General features: G+C 51.6%; 1 protein-coding gene across 46 annotated transcripts in view; it reads left to right on the forward strand.

Annotated features, from left to right (window-relative positions):
• The window catches only part of dpy (fibrillin-like protein dumpy), a 137,230-nt gene that overhangs the window by 49,217 nt on the left and 68,093 nt on the right, over window positions 1-19,920 (forward strand). For 35 of the 46 annotated variants that reach the window (XM_089465924.1, XM_089465927.1, XM_089465931.1 and 32 more), the window contains 7 exons: window positions 1,472-1,975; window positions 2,206-2,559; window positions 3,312-10,595; window positions 11,050-11,358; window positions 12,178-13,986; window positions 14,056-14,148; window positions 18,151-18,948. In XM_089465924.1, the coding sequence (XP_089322050.1) occupies window positions 1,472-1,975; window positions 2,206-2,559; window positions 3,312-10,595; window positions 11,050-11,358; window positions 12,178-13,986; window positions 14,056-14,148; window positions 18,151-18,948 (11,151 nt within the window). The remainder of the gene's footprint in view (window positions 1-1,471; window positions 1,976-2,205; window positions 2,560-3,311; window positions 10,596-11,049; window positions 11,359-12,177; window positions 13,987-14,055; window positions 14,149-18,150; window positions 18,949-19,920) is intronic. The other 11 variants (XM_089465948.1, XM_089465949.1, XM_089465965.1 and 8 more) reach the window with 3 other exon arrangements.

A 19,920-nucleotide genomic window follows, 5' to 3' on the forward strand; every position in this document is an offset into this window, starting at 1 on the left:
AGTAATTAAACTGACATTGAAACTTAGAAGAACATAGAACGCTTCCTGCTTCTGGCTAAACTTCTGGCCAATGCTACCAGCTACCAGCTACCAACTACCAACTACCAACTGCCAACTGCCAACCGGCAGACAGGCGAACGAAGACGATGACATTGAGTAATCAGAGTTAGCAATTGCTGGAGTTGCGGCAGCAAAACATGGAATGCTGCCATATCAGTTTGTCTCTGTGTTTGTGTGTGTGTGAGAGAGAGGGAGAGAAATAGAAAGAGGGAGAGAGAGCCTTGGTGGGGAGGGAATACCAGTTTTAGAGTGATGATCCTCTTAATTTATAAGCTAAAAACTAGTAATTATAACTGCGCAACTTGCTCGACTGCTCATAATTATAAGGCACTCCACTCAAACACACACACACACATACACATGTGTGTGTGTGTGTGAGTACATCTCACTCCCTGTTCGCGTCCTTGTCTTTGGCTTTTGCCAACTTTTGTACTTATGTCATATTAGCTATAAATGTACAACATCTCTTATCCACAAGCCCAATGATTAATGGCCCACTGTTAACCGTAGAGATCATCCATCGTGCTGTTTTCCATTTGTATCTATCTAGCCCTTAGACTCGCATCGTTTGCCAGTTGCCGCTTCATTGGCTCCGGGGCACTGCGATTGAATTTGCATTGCGGTGCGATCTATTGGAGCGGAAAGTTCCAATGTGATGCTTCCGCATGAGCTGGCCATAGATACGTCCCATTAAAAGATAAAAACTAAAGCTTAACAGAGGGGAATCGGAACAAAAAAAAAAAAAAAAAAAAAAAAAAAAAAAAAAAAAAAAAAAAAATTTTGAAATAATTAATTAAAAAAAAAAATATTTAAATCCCAGCTGGAAAATCAATAAGTCTGATTCAGCCTAGGAAGTATAATAATATATTAAAATATATATGCATATAAAAGTGTTGTAAAATGTATATAACACTATTGTAAGTGCTGTGAAACAAAAGTCTAATACGACTATTTCTAAAAGTTCTTTTGAAAAGTTCTATAAAATGGCAAAATTTCAGCTGCTAATAGGACCGGAATCTCAAAATGTGTTAATTAAACAAAGATTCATTCATATATACAAAAATCAGAATCATCAATCGTCATTCGTTGGCCAATGACCCAGCGGTTGGCTTGGCGATTTAATTGGTGCGCTAAATGTATGCAACTGGTGCATCCTGTGCGCATTGACATTGCTGCTTGGTTTGGCTTAGCTCCACATGCATAGATTAATGCGGATGGCACTGAAATGCCATGCGTAACATGCAAATTTGAAATGCCAAAGCCATTTGATGTGGGGCTGCGCAGTCAGGCGGCAAATGCGTAGAGCGATTTCAAGTTCGTTGCTTAAGTCTTTCGTGTGGCTGGGCGGGCATTTCATTAATCATGCGCCTCCACTCATATGATTGGTTTTCTTTTTGTTTTGCCTTTGCAGACATTGACGAATGCCAAGATCCGGCGATAGCATCGCGTTGCGTGGAGAATGCCGAGTGCTGTAATCTGCCGGCGCACTTCCTCTGCAAGTGCAAGGAAGGCTACACGGGCGATGGCGAGGTGCTGTGCACGGACATCGACGAGTGCAGCAATCCGCTGGCCTGCGGTGCCCACGCCCAGTGCATCAACACGCCCGGCAACCACACGTGCGTCTGCCCCGAGGGCTACGTGGGCAATCCCTATGACGGCTGCCAGGATCTCGATGAGTGCACATATCCGAATGTGTGCGGACCCGGTGCCATCTGTACGAATCTCGAGGGCAGTTATCGCTGCGACTGCCCGCCGGGATACGATGGCGACGGACGTGCCGCACAGGGCTGCGTCGATCTGGACGAGTGCGCGCGCACTCCCTGCGGCCGCAACGCGGATTGCCTCAACACCGATGGCAGCTTCCGCTGCCTCTGCCCCGATGGCTTCAGCGGTGATCCCATGCATGGCTGCGAGGGTGAGTACCAGCGAAACATTTATGCGTTTTACTTTAGGAATTTATACTCATTTTTCGATATATTTGCCATCATTATTTTTGGTATATTTCTGCACATGTTTTTTGGCGAAATTCGCACACACACACACACGCGCATACACATACACACACATGCCACTTGCCACATCAATGCACCGCAATTCGAAACAATAATACGATTAATGCCTAACACGAATAAACAACGCCAGCAGATGTCGATGAATGCGCCATTAACAATCCATGCGGTTTGGGTGCTCAATGCGTGAACTTGGGCGGTAGCTTTCAATGTCGTTGTCCACTGGGCTTTGTGCTTGAGCATGATATGCACGCGGAGGCGCCACTGCCGGCCACACCCACACTACAACTGGGCTATGCCGATGGCGATACACTGGCCCAGCCGGCGCCCACGTCGGGCGCCGGCCTGGCCTGCCTGGACATCGATGAATGCAATCAGCCGGATGGCGTGGCCAAGTGCGGCACCAATGCCAAGTGCATTAACTTTCCGGGCTCCTATCGCTGCCTCTGTCCGAGCGGATTCCAAGGACAGGGCTATCTGCACTGCGAGAGTTAGTATTTGCTTAATTTGCATGCTTTGGCACAGAAGCCGTTTCACGGCTTAGAGATGGGCGCGTCACGAGACGCGATGCAGAGACACACGAAACGGGCTTAATTTATTTCGATCAAAATTTACAATAAATATTCCAAGTTTCTCTTAAATGCGTGTCCCAAGACGCGATTCAGTTACTTTTCAAAATTAACAACATTTTGGCTTCATTTGAGTTTCGATCCGTGTTTGTATTTAGTCACGCGCTCATCTCTAGTTTAGATTGTAAATGAGCGTAAAAGCTTAGCTTTGGATTTGCATGGCGAATCAAGGATCAAGAGCTCTGCATGAATTTTATGAGCTACGCTTTTACACTCTCTTCGCTCTCTTTGCTCTTTGCTCTCTGCTTCTTCTTGCTATACGCTTTCAGATGCTTCTCTGTAAGTTTTGAGAGCTTTTCAGCTGCGCTTTTCTTTCGATTTCCCGCTTCTTTTGCTATTCAGCCAGCTTCTATCAGTATTCTCTTTTCCCCCCCTCCCCAAATCCTACAAAGCTCCCCCACTTTCACGCTATAATTTCACAACTTCCATAGACTTGTATGACCTGAGATATGATTACTAATTTAATTAATTGCAATATATTTAACCCACTTCCCCCTCAACTCGAACCCGAAAACGAAAACGCTACAAAACACGTTGCCTGCTACCCCTAAAAATATATACAAATATATACGCAAACGAACCCCTCCACCCCCTGCACGATCAATGCGATCAGACATCAACGAGTGCCAGGATAATCCGTGCGGTGAGAACGCCGTCTGCACAGACACCATCGGCAGCTTCGTTTGCACGTGCAAACCGGACTACACCGGTGATCCGTTCCGCGGCTGCGTCGACATCGATGAGTGCGCCGCACTGGACAAGCCGTGCGGCCAGCACGCGATCTGCGAGAACGCCGTGCCGGGCTACAATTGCAAGTGCCCGCAGGGCTACGACGGCAAACCCGATCCGAAAGTGGCCTGCGAACAGGTCGACGTGAACATTTTGTGCCGCACCAACTTCGACTGCACCAACAATGCCGAGTGCATAGAGAATCAGTGCTTCTGCTTGGACGGATTCGAGCCGATTGGCTCCAGCTGCGTGGACATCGACGAGTGCCGGACGCACGCCGAGGCCTGTGGCCCGCATGCCCAGTGCTTGAATACGCCGGGATCGTATCGATGCGACTGCGAGGCCGGATACGTGGGCAGCCCGCCGCGCATGGCATGCAAGCAGCCCTGCGAGGATGTACGCTGCGGGGCGCATGCCTACTGCAAGCCGGATCAGAATGAGGCGTATTGCGTCTGCGAGGAGGGCTGGACGTATAATCCGAGTGATGTGGCAGCCGGATGCGTGGATATCGATGAATGTGATTTGTTGCACGGACCCTTCGGCAGCTGTGGACAGAATGCCACCTGCACGAACTCACCTGGCGGCTACAGCTGCGCCTGTCCGCCGGGCTTCTCGGGTGATCCGCACACCAAGTGCCAGGACGTGGATGAGTGCCGAGCGGGAAATAAATGTGGCATAGGCGCTGAGTGCGTCAACATGGCAGGAGGCGGCTACACCTGCCGCTGCCCCGATGGCACCCTGCCCGATCCGGATCCCGCGGTGCACTGTGCGCCCATCGTCAGCTGCTCCAGCAACGAGCAGTGCCCCGGCAATGCCATCTGCGATGAGACCAAGCGCTGCCTCTGCCCAGAGCCAAATATCGGCAACGATTGCCGGCATCCGTGCGAGGCGCGCGACTGCGGTGCCCATGCCCAGTGCATGCTGGCCAATGGGCAGGCGCAGTGCCTCTGCGCGCCCGGCTACACGGGCAACGCTGCACTGCCAGGAGGCTGCAGTGACATCGACGAGTGCCGCGCCAATCCCTGCGCAGCCAATGCCATCTGCACCAACACTGCCGGCGGCTATCTGTGCCAATGCCCCGGAGGCTCCACGGGAGACGCCTATACCGAGGGCTGTGCCACGCCCAAGATTGTCGGCTGCTCCGATGCCAATCCGTGTGCGCCGGGAGAAAGCTGTGTTCAGGACGCGTTTACAGGCAGCAGTGTTTGCATTTGTCGCCAGGGCTACGAGCGCAACCCGGAGAATGGCCAGTGTCAGGATGTGGACGAGTGTGCCGCACAGCGTGCGAAGCCCGCATGCGGCCTGAATGCCTTGTGTAAGAATCTGCCCGGCAGCTACGAGTGCCGCTGCCCGCAGGGACACACCGGAAATCCGTTTGTCATGTGCGAGATCTGCAGCAGCCCCGAGTGCCAGTGCCAAGCGCCGTACAAGCTGCTCGGCAACAGCTGCGTGCTGGCCGGCTGCTCCACCGGGCAGCCCTGCCCCAGCGGGGCGGAGTGCATCTCGATAGCGGGCGGTGTCAGCTACTGCGCCTGCCCCAAGGGCTACCAGACGCAGCCGGACGGCAGCTGTGTGGATGTCAACGAGTGCGAGGAGCGTGGCGCCCAGCTGTGCGCCTACGGAGCTCTGTGCGTCAATCAGAACGGCGGCTACAGCTGCCACTGCCCCGAGGGCTACCAGGGCGATGCCTACAACGGACTCTGTGCGCCGGCCCAGCGCAAGTGCGCCGCGGACAAGGAGTGCGCCAGCAACGAGAAGTGCATACAGCCGGGCGAGTGCGTCTGCCCGCCGCCCTACTTCCTGGATCCGCAGGACAACAATAAGTGCAAGAGTCCCTGCGAGCGCTTCCCGTGCGGCATCAATGCCAAGTGCACGCCCTCCGATCCGCCGCAGTGCATGTGCGAGGTGGGCTTCAAGGGCGATCCGCTGCTCGGGTGCACAGATGAGGATGAGTGCGCCCACCTGCCGTGCGCCTACGGCGCCTACTGTGTCAACAAGAAGGGGGGCTACCAGTGCGTCTGCCCCAAGGGCTTCACCGGGGATCCGTACAAGAGCGGCTGCATCCTAGAGGACAGCAGCGTGCCCAGGAGCTCCTGTCTGAGCAACGAGGACTGTGCCAGCAACCTGGCCTGCCTGGATGGCATCTGCGCCAGTCCCTGCGCCAGTCTGCTGTGCGGCTCGAATGCCTACTGCGAGACGGAGCAGCACGCGGGCTGGTGTCGGTGCCGCGTGGGATTCGTGAAGAACGCCGACGGCGACTGTGTGTCGCAGTGTCAGGATGTCATCTGCGGCGAGGGAGCGCTCTGCATACCCACCAGCGAGGGACCCACCTGCAAGTGCCCGCAGGGCTACCTGGGTAATCCGTTCCCGGGCGGCAGCTGCAGCACGGATCAGTGCTCGGCCTCCAGGCCCTGCGATGAGCGACAGATTTGCATCAACGGACGCTGCAAGGAACGCTGCGACGGCGTCGTCTGTGGCATCGGTGCCACCTGCGACAAGACCAACGGCAAATGCGTCTGCGAACCGAACTTTGTGGGCAACCCCGACCTGCTCTGCATGCCGCCCATTGAGGAAGCCAAATGCTCGCCGCTTTGCGGGGAGAATGCTCACTGCGAATACGGAATAGGCCAGAGCCGCTGCGCCTGCAACCCTGGAACCTACGGTAATCCGTACGAGGGCTGCGGCGCCCAGAAGAAGAACGTCTGCCAGCCGAACAGCTGTGGACCCAACGCCGAGTGCCGCGCTGCCGGCAACCAGATCAGCTGCATCTGCCCGCAGGGCTTCAGCGGCAATCCGTACGTGGGCTGCCAGGACATAGACGAGTGCGTGAACAAACCGTGCGGCCTGAATGCCGCCTGCCTGAACACGGCCGGAGGCTTTGAGTGCCTGTGTCTGTCCGGCCATGCCGGCAACCCGTACAGCAGCTGCCAGCCCATCGAGAGCCAATTCTGCCAGGACGCCGGCCAGTGCCAGTGCAGCGAACGAGTCGAGTGCCCCGACGGCTACAGCTGTGAGAAGGGCCGCTGCAAGAACCTTTGCTCGAATACGGCGTGTGGACCACGCGCCATTTGCGATGCGGGCAAATGCCTCTGCCCGCTGGGCTACGTGGGAGATGCGTACGACCTGAGCCAGGGCTGCAGCATACGCGGGCAGTGCGGCAACGACGCCGACTGCCGCCACACGGAGATCTGCTTCCAGCTGGGCAAGGGCCTGCGCAAGTGCGTCGATGCCTGCACGAAGATCCAGTGCGGCCCGAACGCGCTCTGTGTGGCCGACGACCATCGGTCGCTGTGCATCTGTGCCGATGGCTACTTTGGCAATCCGAGCAATCTGCAGGTGGGCTGCCAGCCCGAGCGGAAGGTGCCCGACACCGAGAGCAAGTGCACCACGGACAAGGACTGCAAACGGGGCTTTGGCTGCCAGGCGGACGCGCTGGGCACACGGGAATGCATTCACCTCTGCTCCAACGTTGTGTGCGGCCCGAACGAGCTCTGCAAGATCAATCCAGCCGGCCATGCCGTTTGCAACTGCGCCGAAAGCTACGTCTGGAATCCCGTTGTCTCCTCCTGCGAGAAGCCCTCACTGCCCGACTGTACCAGCGATGAGAACTGCCCGGACGCTTCCGCCTGTCGACCCGACGTGCTCGGAGTGCTCAAGTGCGTGGCCATTTGCGACGCCTTCACCTGCCCGGCCAACTCGGTGTGCGTTGCCCGCCACCATCAAGGACGCTGCGACTGCCTCAGTGGATTTGTGGGCAATCCCAATGACCGCAACGGCTGCCAATTGGAGCGCAAGCATCAGTGCCGCAGCAATGCCGAGTGCCCCGAGTCGGAGGCTTGCATCAAGGATGAGAGCACGCTGTCGCTGAGCTGCCGCCCGGCCTGCGACAGCGTCAAGTGCGGCCCGCGTGCCGTGTGCATTACGAACAATCATCAGGCGCAATGCCAGTGTCCTCCGGGACCATATGCCGGGGACCCGTACGATCCGTTCAACGGCTGCAAGAGCGTGCCCTGCGTCTACAATCACGACTGCCCCAGCAATCAGATGTGCAATCGCATGACCCACACCTGCTACGATGTCTGCGACGAGGAGTCCTGCGGAGAGAACGCCATTTGCCTGGCCGAGGATCATCGTGCCGTCTGCCAGTGCCCGCCCGGCTACCGCGGCAATCCCCTGCCCGAGGTGGCCTGCGTCAAGCAAAGCGGCTGCGCGCCGGGCACCTGCCATCCGACGGCCATCTGTGAGGTCACGCCCGATGGCGCCACCTGCAAGTGCCCGCCCCTGTTTGTGGGCGAGGCCGAGCCAAACACCCGTGGCTGCCGTCCCGATGGCCAGTGCCCCAATGGCGATGCCGACTGCCCCGCGAACACCATCTGCGCCGGCGGACGCTGCCTGAATCCCTGCGACAATGCCTGCGGATCGAATGCGGACTGTAAGGTGGTCAATCGCAAGCCCGTCTGCAGCTGCCCCTTGCGCTTCCAGCCCATCGGCGACTCGGCCAAGAATGGATGCGCACGCAGCGCCTCCAAGTGCCAGACGGACGTCGATTGCGGCGGAGAGCTGTGCTACAATGGCCAGTGCCGCGTGGCATGCCGCAACGGCCAAGACTGCTCCGAGGGCGAGCGCTGCGTGGGCAATGTCTGCGTGGTGGCCTGCCTGGATCACAGCCAGTGCTCGAAGGGATTGGCCTGCATTGAGGGCCACTGCGCCATCGGCTGTCGCAGCAACAAGGAGTGCAAGCAGGAGCAGTCCTGCATCAGCAACAAGTGCGCCGATCCCTGCCAATCGACAACGAGCTGCGGCCCCAACGCCCTCTGCAGCATTGCCCAGCATCGCAGCCAGTGCAGCTGCCCGGATGGCTTCGAGGGCAACCCAACGCCCGAGCAGGGCTGCGTGCGCGTGCCAGCCCCCTGCCTCGCCAGCAACCAGTGCCCCAGCGGACACATGTGCATCGGCAACCAGTGCAACCTGCCCTGCACCAAGACAGCCGCCTGCGCGGTGGGCGAGCGCTGCTACCAGCAGGTCTGCCGCAAGGTCTGCTACTCGAGCAACAACTGCCTGGCCGGCGAGATTTGCAACAGCGATCGCACCTGCCAGCCGGGCTGCGAGTCGGACGCGGATTGCCCAGCCACCGAGCTGTGCTTGAATGGCAAGTGCAAGTGCGCCAATGGATTCATCGGCACGCCCTTCGGCTGCTCGGACATCAACGAGTGCACGGAGCAGCCGTGCCACGCGAGTGCCAAGTGCGAGAATTTGCCCGGCTCCTATCGATGCATCTGCCCCGAGGGCACCGTCGGCGATGGCTACACGCAGCAGGGCTGCGTCAAGCCCAGGGAGTGCAACAGGCACGAGGATTGTGCGAATAGTCTCGCCTGCATTCACGGCAAGTGTACGGATCCCTGTCTGCATACCGTCTGTGGCGCGAATGCGCTCTGCCAGGCCGATGGCCATGAGGCCACCTGCAGCTGCCCGGCTGGTTACCTGGGCGATCCCAATGACCCTGGCGTCGGCTGCTTCAAGGTGGAGTGCATTGATCACGTGGACTGCGCCAGCGACCGCGCCTGCGATCCGGAGACGAACCGTTGCATCAAACCCTGCGACCTCACCAGCTGCGGCAAAGGCAGCTGCCAGGTGTCGGATCATAGGGCCATATGCGAGTGCTACGAGGGCTATCAGCTGACCAATGGCGTCTGTGTGGATCTCAACGAGTGCATGCAGCAGCCCTGCCACAGCACCGCCTTCTGCGACAATCTGCCCGGCAGCTACCAGTGCAAGTGCCCCGAGGGACTCATCGGGGATCCGCTGCAGGCGGGCTGCCGCGATCCCAGCGAATGCCTCAGCGATGCCGACTGCCCGCCCACGGCCAGCTGCCAGAATTCGCGCTGCCGCAGTCCGTGCGAGCGCGAAAATGCTTGCGGCCGGAATGCCGACTGCCTGGCCCAGTCGCACAAGGCCATCTGCAACTGTCCAGCCAACTCCCGGGGCGATCCGCAAGTGGAGTGCGTGCACATCGAGTGCGAGGATAACGGAGACTGTGGAGCTGACAAGGCCTGCCTCGATGCCAAGTGCATTGATCCCTGCTCGCTGCCGAATGCCTGCGGCGCTCTGGCACGTTGCTCAGTCCAGAACCACATCGGACTCTGCGCCTGCGAGTCGGGCAGCACCGGAGACGCCAAACAGGGCTGTGTCCAACTGCAGTACTGCCAGCAGGACGCGCAGTGCCCGCAGGGCAGCATCTGTGCCCACGGCATCTGCAGTCCGCTGTGCAGCAGCAATCGCGACTGCATTGCGGAGCAGCTGTGCCTGCAGGGCGTCTGCCAGAGCACCTGCAAGTCGAACTCCACGTGCCCCCAGTTCCAGTTCTGCCAGAACAACATCTGCGCCAAGGAGCTCGAGTGCAGCACCAACAGCGACTGCGGCGAGGACGAAACCTGCCTGGTGGATGCCTACGGACGTGCGCGCTGCGAGCCCGTTTGCCTGGGCCGCGCCGCCTGCGGACGGAACGCCGAGTGCATTGCGCGCTCCCACGCCCCCGACTGCGTCTGCAAGGAGGGCTTCATCGGAGACGCTCGGTCGGGCTGCCGCAAGATCGAGTGCACCACCGACGACGACTGCTCCAACGACAAGAGCTGCGACAACAACATGTGCAAGATTGCCTGCCTGATCGGGCAGCCGTGCGGCGAGAACGCCCTCTGCACCACGGAGAATCATCGTCAGGTCTGCCACTGCCAGCCCGGCTTCAGTGGCGATCCGCGCGTGCGCTGCGACGTCATCGACTTCTGCAAGGACGCGCCGTGCGGACCCGGCGCACGTTGCCGCAACTCGCGTGGCTCCTACAAATGCACCTGTCCGCTCGGTCTCATCGGTGATCCCTACAACGAGGGCTGCCGTAGCTCTGTCGAGTGCGACTCGCACGACGACTGTCCCCCGCATGCTGCATGTGTCAAGACCAATGGTGTGCCCAAATGTCAGGATGTGTGCGCCCAGCTGCAATGTGGCCCCAACGCGGAATGTGTTCCGAAGGGTCACGTGGCGCACTGTGCATGCCGCAATGGCTACGACGGCCAACCCGCCGACCGGGTGGCCGGCTGCAAGCCACTGCCAATGCCCTGCCAAATCACTAGCGACTGCCCCACCAACACCTACTGCTCAGATAGCGTATGTAAACGTAAGTACTAACACCAAACACTAAACCACCCGGCCCCAGCCCCAGCCCCGCTTCGAGGCCAAGGCCAAGGTCAAGCACCAAGGTATAGCACTAGTCTAAAACCGACTACTACTACTACTACTACTACTAGACAACTACCAGCTAGCCTAATTCGCTACACACTCACACAATTGGCACGAATATTAGTGTGGATTAGTGGTGCCTAATCCAGAGCCCCATGCCACAGTAATTACTAGACCTAGCTCAATCTATAACTATGGACTGGCTTGGAATCCAGTAGCAAGCACTAACTGTAAACTAAAACAAAAACAACATACAATACACACGCGACAACAACAACAACAACAACAGCAACAAACAGCACACGTACAAGGCAAATGACTGAAAAGCAAAAGCTAGGCAATTCGAATTTCAATTTCAAGATTTACTAATTTACCCCTGCCTACTCCAACAGCCGCCTGCCTGCTGGACACCGAGTGCGCCTCCTCGGAGGTGTGCCAGGGCGGCCAGTGCTTTGATCCCTGCCTGCAGCCGCTGGCATGCGGCCAGAACGCCCAGTGCCAGATGCTGAGCCATGTGAAACAGTGCCATTGCCCGGAGGGCTTCACCGGCGACGCGACCAAGGAGTGTGTGCGCGTGCCGGTCGCCTGCGACGGCGACTGTGCGCCTGGCTACACCTGCCGCGACTCCATGTGCCTGCCCGTCTGTCACAGTGATCTGGAGTGCGCCTCCAACGAGAAGTGCCTGCGCGGCAACTGCATGCGTGAGTATTCATTTGCATTTCATCCTTCATTAATATCAGGCATTCGCTTCAGTCGCAATTAAAGCGATTGCATGACGTCTTTTGCTTGCAAATATTCATTTTGATTGCTATTATTTTGTGGATGTTAAATGTTATTCAAAACTGTTGGCATCTGTCCACAAGGAACGCCTAAGGGATATGACTTGCAAGTGGAGGTACTTAAGCTGAGATTGCTCGACTTGAAGAGATCTCGAACTCTGCAAATAGCTGGTACCATAGACCCCCCCTATTAGATATCACAGAGTTAACTCAGTCCATTTTGGGGTACACTTCGGGAACTCCTTATCGCATCAAATGTATTCATTTACAAAAGCAAAAAGCTCAGCTCTACTAAACAGACCCTTGATTCCAAATTTGGAGCAAAGAAGGGGTATACTAAATCTAAAAGCAATTAAATCTATCTAGTCATCATACGGAGATACCATGTAAATCTCAAGTCTCTTGTTCTCGGGAATGGAAGCCACGCTAAGAAACATCAATGAGCTGTCGAAGAATGCATATAATCTAATACTGTCTATTTTAACTTGAATTAAACATTCAAAATGGAAAATTTCCTCCAGCCTTTAAAGTATAAAAGTTGTCCGCATTCTAAGAGACAGACGCGCATCGACTTTACGGGGTCTAACATGTCTCCTTCAGTCCATTGTATGCATTTTCAAAAAAAATACCTTTGGATTGCCCAAATATCATCAAGGAAAATAAATTTATTTTAATTGAATTTTGTATCCAATAATTCCTAATCCCATAAATATCCATCTAATAATAATCATCTCCATGCAGTGACCTGCCGCGTTGACAACGACTGCTTCCTGGGCCATGTGTGCCTGCACAACAAATGCGTTTTTGGATGTCACGTGGATGATGATTGCAGCGCTTCCGAGTCGTGCCGCAACGATAAGTGCGTCAATCCCTGTCTGGAGAATCCCTGTGGACCCAATGCTGCCTGCTCGGTGTCCAATCATCGCGCCAGCTGCAGCTGCCTGGACAACATGGTGCCTAATCCCACGGCCCAAGTCGGCTGCGTCCGATCGCCGCCGCTGGAGTGCCACGAGAACCGCGACTGCAGCAATGGCTTGGCCTGCTTCGAGTCCGTCTGTCGTCCACTGTGTGCCGACGACGCCGGCTGCTTGACCAACGAGCGCTGCCAGCAGGGCGTCTGCAAGCCGCTCTGCCGCCACGACAACGAGTGTGCCAACGGAGAGGTGTGTCTGGGCCTCAACTGCGTCACGGGCTGCCGCTCCGACCAGGGCTGCCCCAGCCACTTGGCCTGCATTGGACAGCAGTGCGTGGATCCCTGCTCGGAGCCAACTGCCTGCGGCACCAATGCCCTCTGCCAGGCCGTCGATCATCGCAAGCAGTGCAGCTGCCCCGCGGGACTCAGCGGCAATGCTGACGTGGCCTGCAAGACTCCACGCATCGCCTGCGCTCGCAACGAGGACTGCGGCTCGAACCAGCTCTGCTATGCGGGCAGCTGCCAGGGCAAGTGCCGCAACGATCAGAACTGCCTGTCGGATGAGCGCTGCATGCGCGGCACCTGCCGCACCGTCTGCAACACGGACAGCGCCTGTGCCCAGGGCCAGATCTGCGAGAATCGCGTATGCCAAACGGGCTGTCGCAACGACCTCAGCTGCGCCAGCGACGAGGCCTGCATCAACAAGAAATGCCAGAATCCCTGCCAGACGCCCGGCCAGTGCGGCCAGTGCGCCGACTGCCTGGTGATCAATCACGGCGTGCAGTGCCAGTGTCCGGCCTCCTACATGGGCGACGGCCTCACGGGCTGCCAGCTGCCGCCGGTGCGCTGCCATCCGGGCTGCGAGTGCGACGAGAGCGGCGCCTACTGTGCCGCCAAGTGCAGCCGCTCCGAGGACTGCGCGTGCGGACAGCAGTGCGCGCGGGGCAAGTGCCGCAACAAGTGCGGACCCAAGCGCCAGTGTCCGCTGGGTCAGCTGTGCGAGCGCGGCGCCTGCATCGCGGGCTGCAAATCGAATGGAGACTGTGCTGCCGACCAGAGCTGCCAGAATGGCAAGTGCGTGGATCCCTGCGCCGATGATCGCGCCTGTGGCCGGAATGCCCTGTGCACGGTGTCGGAGCATCGCATGCTGTGCTACTGCCCCGACGGCTACGAGGGCGAGCCCAGCAAGGAGTGCGTCCAGTTCGAGTGCCGCGAGGACAGCGACTGTGAGACGAGCAAACGCTGCGATCACGGCAAATGCCGGAATCCGTGCCTCGAGTACGGCGCCTGCGGCACCAATGCGCAGTGCCGGGTCATCAATCGCAAGGCCCAGTGCTCCTGCCCGCCGGACTTCTTTGGCAATCCCGCCACCGCCTGCCAGCCCTTGGACGGCGGCTGCTCGAACAATCCCTGCGGCGTCAACTCCAAGTGCATCGAGCTGCCCGGCGGCTACGAATGCGCCTGCATGGATGGCTGCATGGGCGATGCCCACAAGGGTTGCCTGTGCGAAGGCAAACTGGTGAATGCCTGCCACGAGCAGCCGTGCGGCCTGAATGCCGCCTGCCGTGTGCTCAGCAACAATCAGGCCGAGTGCTACTGCCCCGAGGACTTCCCCAACGGCGATGCCTATGTGCAATGTGAGTGGCTAGCGAAGGCAAACGAGCCTCTAACGGATTCTAATTCTCCTTCCCCTCGACCCATTGCAGGTTATTTGACGCCACCCCAGGAGGACTGCCGCACGCTCGGCTGCGAGTCCGGCAGCTGTGTGCGCTCCGGCTACGACTATGTCTGCCAGCAGGGTAAGTGGGCCAAGTCTATGTCATTTGCAATACGTTTAGTAACTGCTAGAGTACAGCTAATGCTAATAATGTTAACCAGCGTTGCTGACAAAGTTCTCGTTGGCTTAAACACATACCAAACATACATATACATATATCTATATGCATATCAATATATTTTTATTTTATTGGAGTAATCAGTTAGCGTAATCAGTTGAGCGTTATTTATATCGTTTATTGTTGCCGTTCCTATTGACATTATTGACTACATATAACCGGAGTTCAGACAGTAACAAAAACAAACAAAAACAAAAACCAATATTGTTGTTATTATTATAATATGTATTTGGTTTGATTATCTAGCTATGAGTTGTTTATAAAACAAACAATTAAAAAACCAGCTAATTTCACTAATTTGACAGCCTTCGCAGCTGCCACAACAAAACTTAACTCCAAGTTTCAGTGTAGTGTGTGTTTTAATGAATATATCAATTGAATTTTAAATTTATTAATTACCATTTTTTAACAACCTATACACATGTTCCAAGTTACCAAATGTATACGTGATATTTGTTTCAATCAGATTCCCTCGCACAACACACACACACACACACACACACCCACACACACACGCAAACAAAGACACTCCCACACACACGAAAAAGTTCCTGAACGAATATAAAAACCAACAATTTATTTTAGTTTCAATGCACTAGCTTTATAGTTGAACTGAGCGATAGTTTATAAGAAGTGTTTCCATACGATACTCATTTATATATTATATTCTAATTTTGACATTCTACCCACAACTGCTATACAATCAGAATCGCATATGAGAGATCGTGGAATGTTGCTGTCGCTATCGCGGTTACCCAATCTGTGCCTAGTATTCATTAATGCAAACCCATTCCTCGCAATATAACTGCAGCGAAAAATCAAATTTAATATTAATACAAGTACATTTTGTTTAACCAAACGGAATATACTACTAAAAACGACATTTCAGTGCATTCTTGGACAACTTTCGTAATCGTCATTGAGAGTTGACAGCCCAATTTCATAAAGCTTTCAAGCTTGCGTTTATCATTTAGCATTCATTCAGCATTCATACAAATCGTCAGATAACTCTCTCGTACAATTGGCTTTCAATAACTCATTCTTAATTATTTATTTAATATTATTTTTTATTTACATATTTGTTTGAGTGTTGCATGTTGCAACACGAATCAGCTAGGCGGCATACATTATCTTATGTTTGTGAAACCGTTTAACGCACAGATCACTAGATAAGTTGGTTCACCTATAATAAATATCGTATAGTTTTAAATATCTAATGCCGCGATAGCGATACGTAGCTATTAAACACAGCTGAAATCGCGCACTGAAAGTGTGGAAAGTGTACAACAAACAACAACACTAAATGCAACGCTTATTGTTAAAACCGAAAAGCAAACGAAAGAAATTTATTTAAAAGACAACATATCCTCGAAACACATCCTTGCTACCCACGAAAAAGAAAAACGAAAAGTATCATCATCGATATCCATGCTCCCCCTGATCCCATCCTGTGACTCCTATGCTCTATCCGACCGACCCAATAAAAATAACCCAACGTTGTTATTCACTATTCTGCTCCCCTGCGTCTGTCGTTTCCCTTCGCTAAAACAACAAAATCAAACAACAATCAATTCAAAATCAAACAACGAATTTCATATAAATCTCTTGTTACATTTCTTAAATGAACAAAGTCTCAGATTGGGAACTGTGGACGGGACACTTCTCACACATGGTTCACATATGCTTAAAAAAATTTTTTTTTTTTATATTGTCAGTTCAAGTGTACTATAAGTACTCAAATATAACTCTCATTAAATCGTATGTATAGATAAATTACAACAACAACAACAACTACTACTACTACTTTTCAACGCATTCCTTACAAGCAAGTCTTAAAACACTTGAAATTAACCGAATAGAAAAGGCTGTTTATTTTTTTGTACAAAGCTCCTAATTACTCATAAATTTTAAGATCCTACGCTCTGAATAGCTTCTACTGCCTACCTAGCACACTTTAGCTCGTCTATTGGTTGAAAATCGCTTCCGTACAGATGAATTTCTTAAAAGAAAAAATAAAACAACAAGAATCCAAAATTAAACTAGCAGAAAAAAAAAAGAAAAAAACTGTAACTAAATTTAACTAACACTATAAATATATTTTGGTAAATTTGACTAGTCTTTAAGTTGTATATACACAAATTTGTATATGTGATTAATCACAAATGTACATATATGCGTATACAAATGTGCCGTGTCTTTGCGGCCGCCCAACTAACCCAAATGAAAAGTATAAAACCAACCTGTAAATATTTAAATACCAAAATTATCAATTGTGAATTATGAATAACAAAGCATAAAAACCCCTAAAAAAAAAAACCTTGCCAAGAAAAACAGTAAAGCTACTTACTTATCGTATTACCCTAACGTACTTTTCCAAATTGTACTTACCCGATTTTCTACTACTTTCCGCTAATATCGCTTTAGTCAAAAGTTGTACCCTTTCTATCTTTCCGTTTGATATTTATCATTCCTATGCCTGCGTTCAGTATGTCTACCTATCCTGCTCATTTCGTCTTCCTCTTCTATATATATCTTTCGTACCTTTATCATGCCTTATTCACTCACCCAATCAATGACCAATAACGTGTCTCTCGTGAGGGCAGAGCGCATGTGTTGGATGTCGTGTAATTTTTACCATTACTCAACAAAAATTAAAAAAAAAAAAAAATTAAAACTGCATTAGACCAAGGAGATCATTGCTAGAAAAAACAAAAAACAAAAACAAAATATTTTTAAAAAATTAAAATAAAACCATGTCCATAGAAAACAATTAGTTGGGCAATTTAAGCGCAAATCTCTCTTTCTCTACACCCGTATACACACACTCGTCTTATAATAATTGGTAAATCATTAAGGATTGTAACTATTGCTCACTCGAACTTATTATTATCTATAAGGCTGCTCGCTCACTCGCTCGCTCGCTCGTTTGCCCGCTGCTCGAAGACTCTTATCAAATTCATACCAATCGACCAACGAAAGCAATTAATCACCATACCAATCATAAGCAATCATAAATATATATTGACAATTTGCAAGCTTATAAGAAAGAAAGAAAAATATATGATTTAAAAGCGACCTGTTAATGTGAGATGTTCCCTTCACAGTTCTGCAATTTGATGTTGATGTTGACAAAAAATTCACCTAAAAATTAAATACAATTGTGTCTACTAAAACTCTATCTTAAAGATCACTAACTGCACCGATCTGATATTGTTTGTTTCTTTTCTTTTACAATTTCCTAACCCCTTTCTGGTCACGATTCGTCAAGTCTCCCGAAAAATATATGATCTACTAATGTAACAAATCCCGTGCACATTATCCAATTCCAAACTGAAAACCACAGCAATCCCACTGACACAACTTCTGAACACACCCCAAACAAACCCCCACCACATACACAAGTACTCAAAACAAAACCAAATTAAATCAAACCAAAGCCAAAGAATACCAATCGAAACAACCAACACTGAATTATACTGTTTATATATTGTCACGATTAAGTTTTTCTACTTTTGTTTTTAGAAAATTTTAGCTTGTAAGTTTATTGTCTGAGCCCCCCACATCTACCTCCCATCTTGTCTACGTACACCAAGTACCCCTTCCCCGTCATGTTTCAACCCAAACTTTCTTGCCTCATTTTCAAAATCCGAAAAGATCTCTAAATCTCTGAATATTTTCGATTATGCACGCCCATTTCTACTAAAAGTGTTCCAAAACTTCGCGATTAGGAGAAAGCAAGAAGAACAAACAACAGGGAACGAATAAATTTGATAGGGACCTATCTATCGTATATGCCACTGAATAGTTGAGTGCACCCATCGATTAACATAGTATAAACAACCAACAACCTGTCTATCTCTCTCTCTCTCTCTCGTTCTTCGCTGCCGCTGTAACGTTACGTTTTAGACACCGAACAATGCTACTCAGATACGGATTGTCCCAGTGAAAAATCATGCCTGCAAGGACACTGCACCGATCCTTGTACAATGCGTGGCGCGTGTGGCACAAATGCGCTGTGTCAGACTGTGCTGCATCGTCCGCGCTGCTCGTGTCCGAGCTGTCATATAGGTCGACCCGAGGTCGAATGCAAACCGGATCCGAAATGTGTGTCCGAAGACACAGACCCCAAGACAAAGGAGCAAATACCCTGCACAAACGATGCCGAATGCCCAGAAACATTGCAGTGCGGCCAATACGGCCAATGCACAGATCCATGCAACAATCCCCTGTTCATTTGTGAGAGCAACAAAAAGTGCGAGACTCGCCGCCACCAGCCGGTTTGCATATGCAAATCGGGCTTCATAGTCAACGAGTACGGTGAGTTGACCTGTGCGCCGGATAAGCGCGAATGCTATCGCGATGATGACTGTGCCTCGAACATGGCCTGCACGGATGGCAAGTGTCGCAACCCGTGCATCGTGCCGCTGGGCCGTGCCCCAATCTGTGCCGAGAATAAGTCGTGCGAGGTGCAAGACCACAAGCCCGTATGCATTTGCATGCGAGACTGCCAGCCATCGATATCGATATGTTTGCGTGATGCTGGCTGTCCAGCGGGCTTGGCGTGTCGTAACTATCAGTGCGTCGATCCGTGCAAGTTTGCCACGTGCGCATCCAACTCGCCATGCATTGTCGAGGATCATAAGCCGATATGTAAATTCTGCCCAACTGGATTTATAGCCGATGCCAAATATGGATGTCAAAAAGGTAAAGCACAAACGTACTCTCTCTCACAACTCTGTCACGTGAAAGTACCTTATGTCTCTGTCTCGTTTATCGTTATCTCTGTTTTCTGCCTCTCTCACACGCTCTCACCTTTTTGCTAGATCTGCCTTATTGTCTGTCCCCTCACCAGCCAAACACACAAACACACACAAAATATTACCCTGCGAAATATATTGACCGAAGCTACTATACATACATGGAATTCTCATGCCTCGTCAATTCATTTCGCAAAGTAATGTGTAAATGTATATAGAAGTGAGGAATTAACAACCTACTCTTGTCTTAAGCTTTTGCCTGACCATAAGAGGTTTAAATCAATATCCGAATATCAATTTCGAAAGCTAAATACAACGAACCCAATTATCGAATCAGGAATACTCTTAATGCCCGTGTAGCTTCAAACCAAAGCGCAATAACAAAATAAGAAAAACTGTTATCAAAATTATTGATGTTGATCCTATGTGATCAAAGCCCCCGAATTGGGGATGACACACAAATAACAGATACAATTACAAAGATACTCTTCTGAACATTCACACACGCTCATGCTCACAATGATATTAATAAAATCAATTAATCAAAATGCCTCTTGAAAACTATCAATATTTTAACCCTTGATTCTAAATAAACGGTAAATAGATGTACTACTAATGGTATAAACAAGAAAACAAAAACAAAATAGCAAAATGCAAAATGTAGCTAACTAATAGTAAACAACAATCGTTCCTAATTTGAAAATATCTAACCGTAAAGTAATTTGTACTAAATTTATGTACTGAAAGTTTTTGTCACAGCTTCGATTGTACACAGCAAATTTAGCTGAAGCCCTGGAACGTATGTCGTAACACCCCCAGGTACCCCTGTATATATAGTGCACTTTCCCCCTTTGCTGTAGCCATACACTTATTTATTTATATCAAATTAATATGTAAATATTTTAACGTATTGTATTTT

The sequence above is a fragment of the Drosophila arizonae genome, chromosome 3 (assembly GCF_054131065.1).
Source record: "Drosophila arizonae isolate 15081-1271.41 chromosome 3, UAZ_ARI_1.0, whole genome shotgun sequence".
NCBI lineage: Eukaryota > Metazoa > Arthropoda > Insecta > Diptera > Drosophilidae > Drosophila > Drosophila arizonae.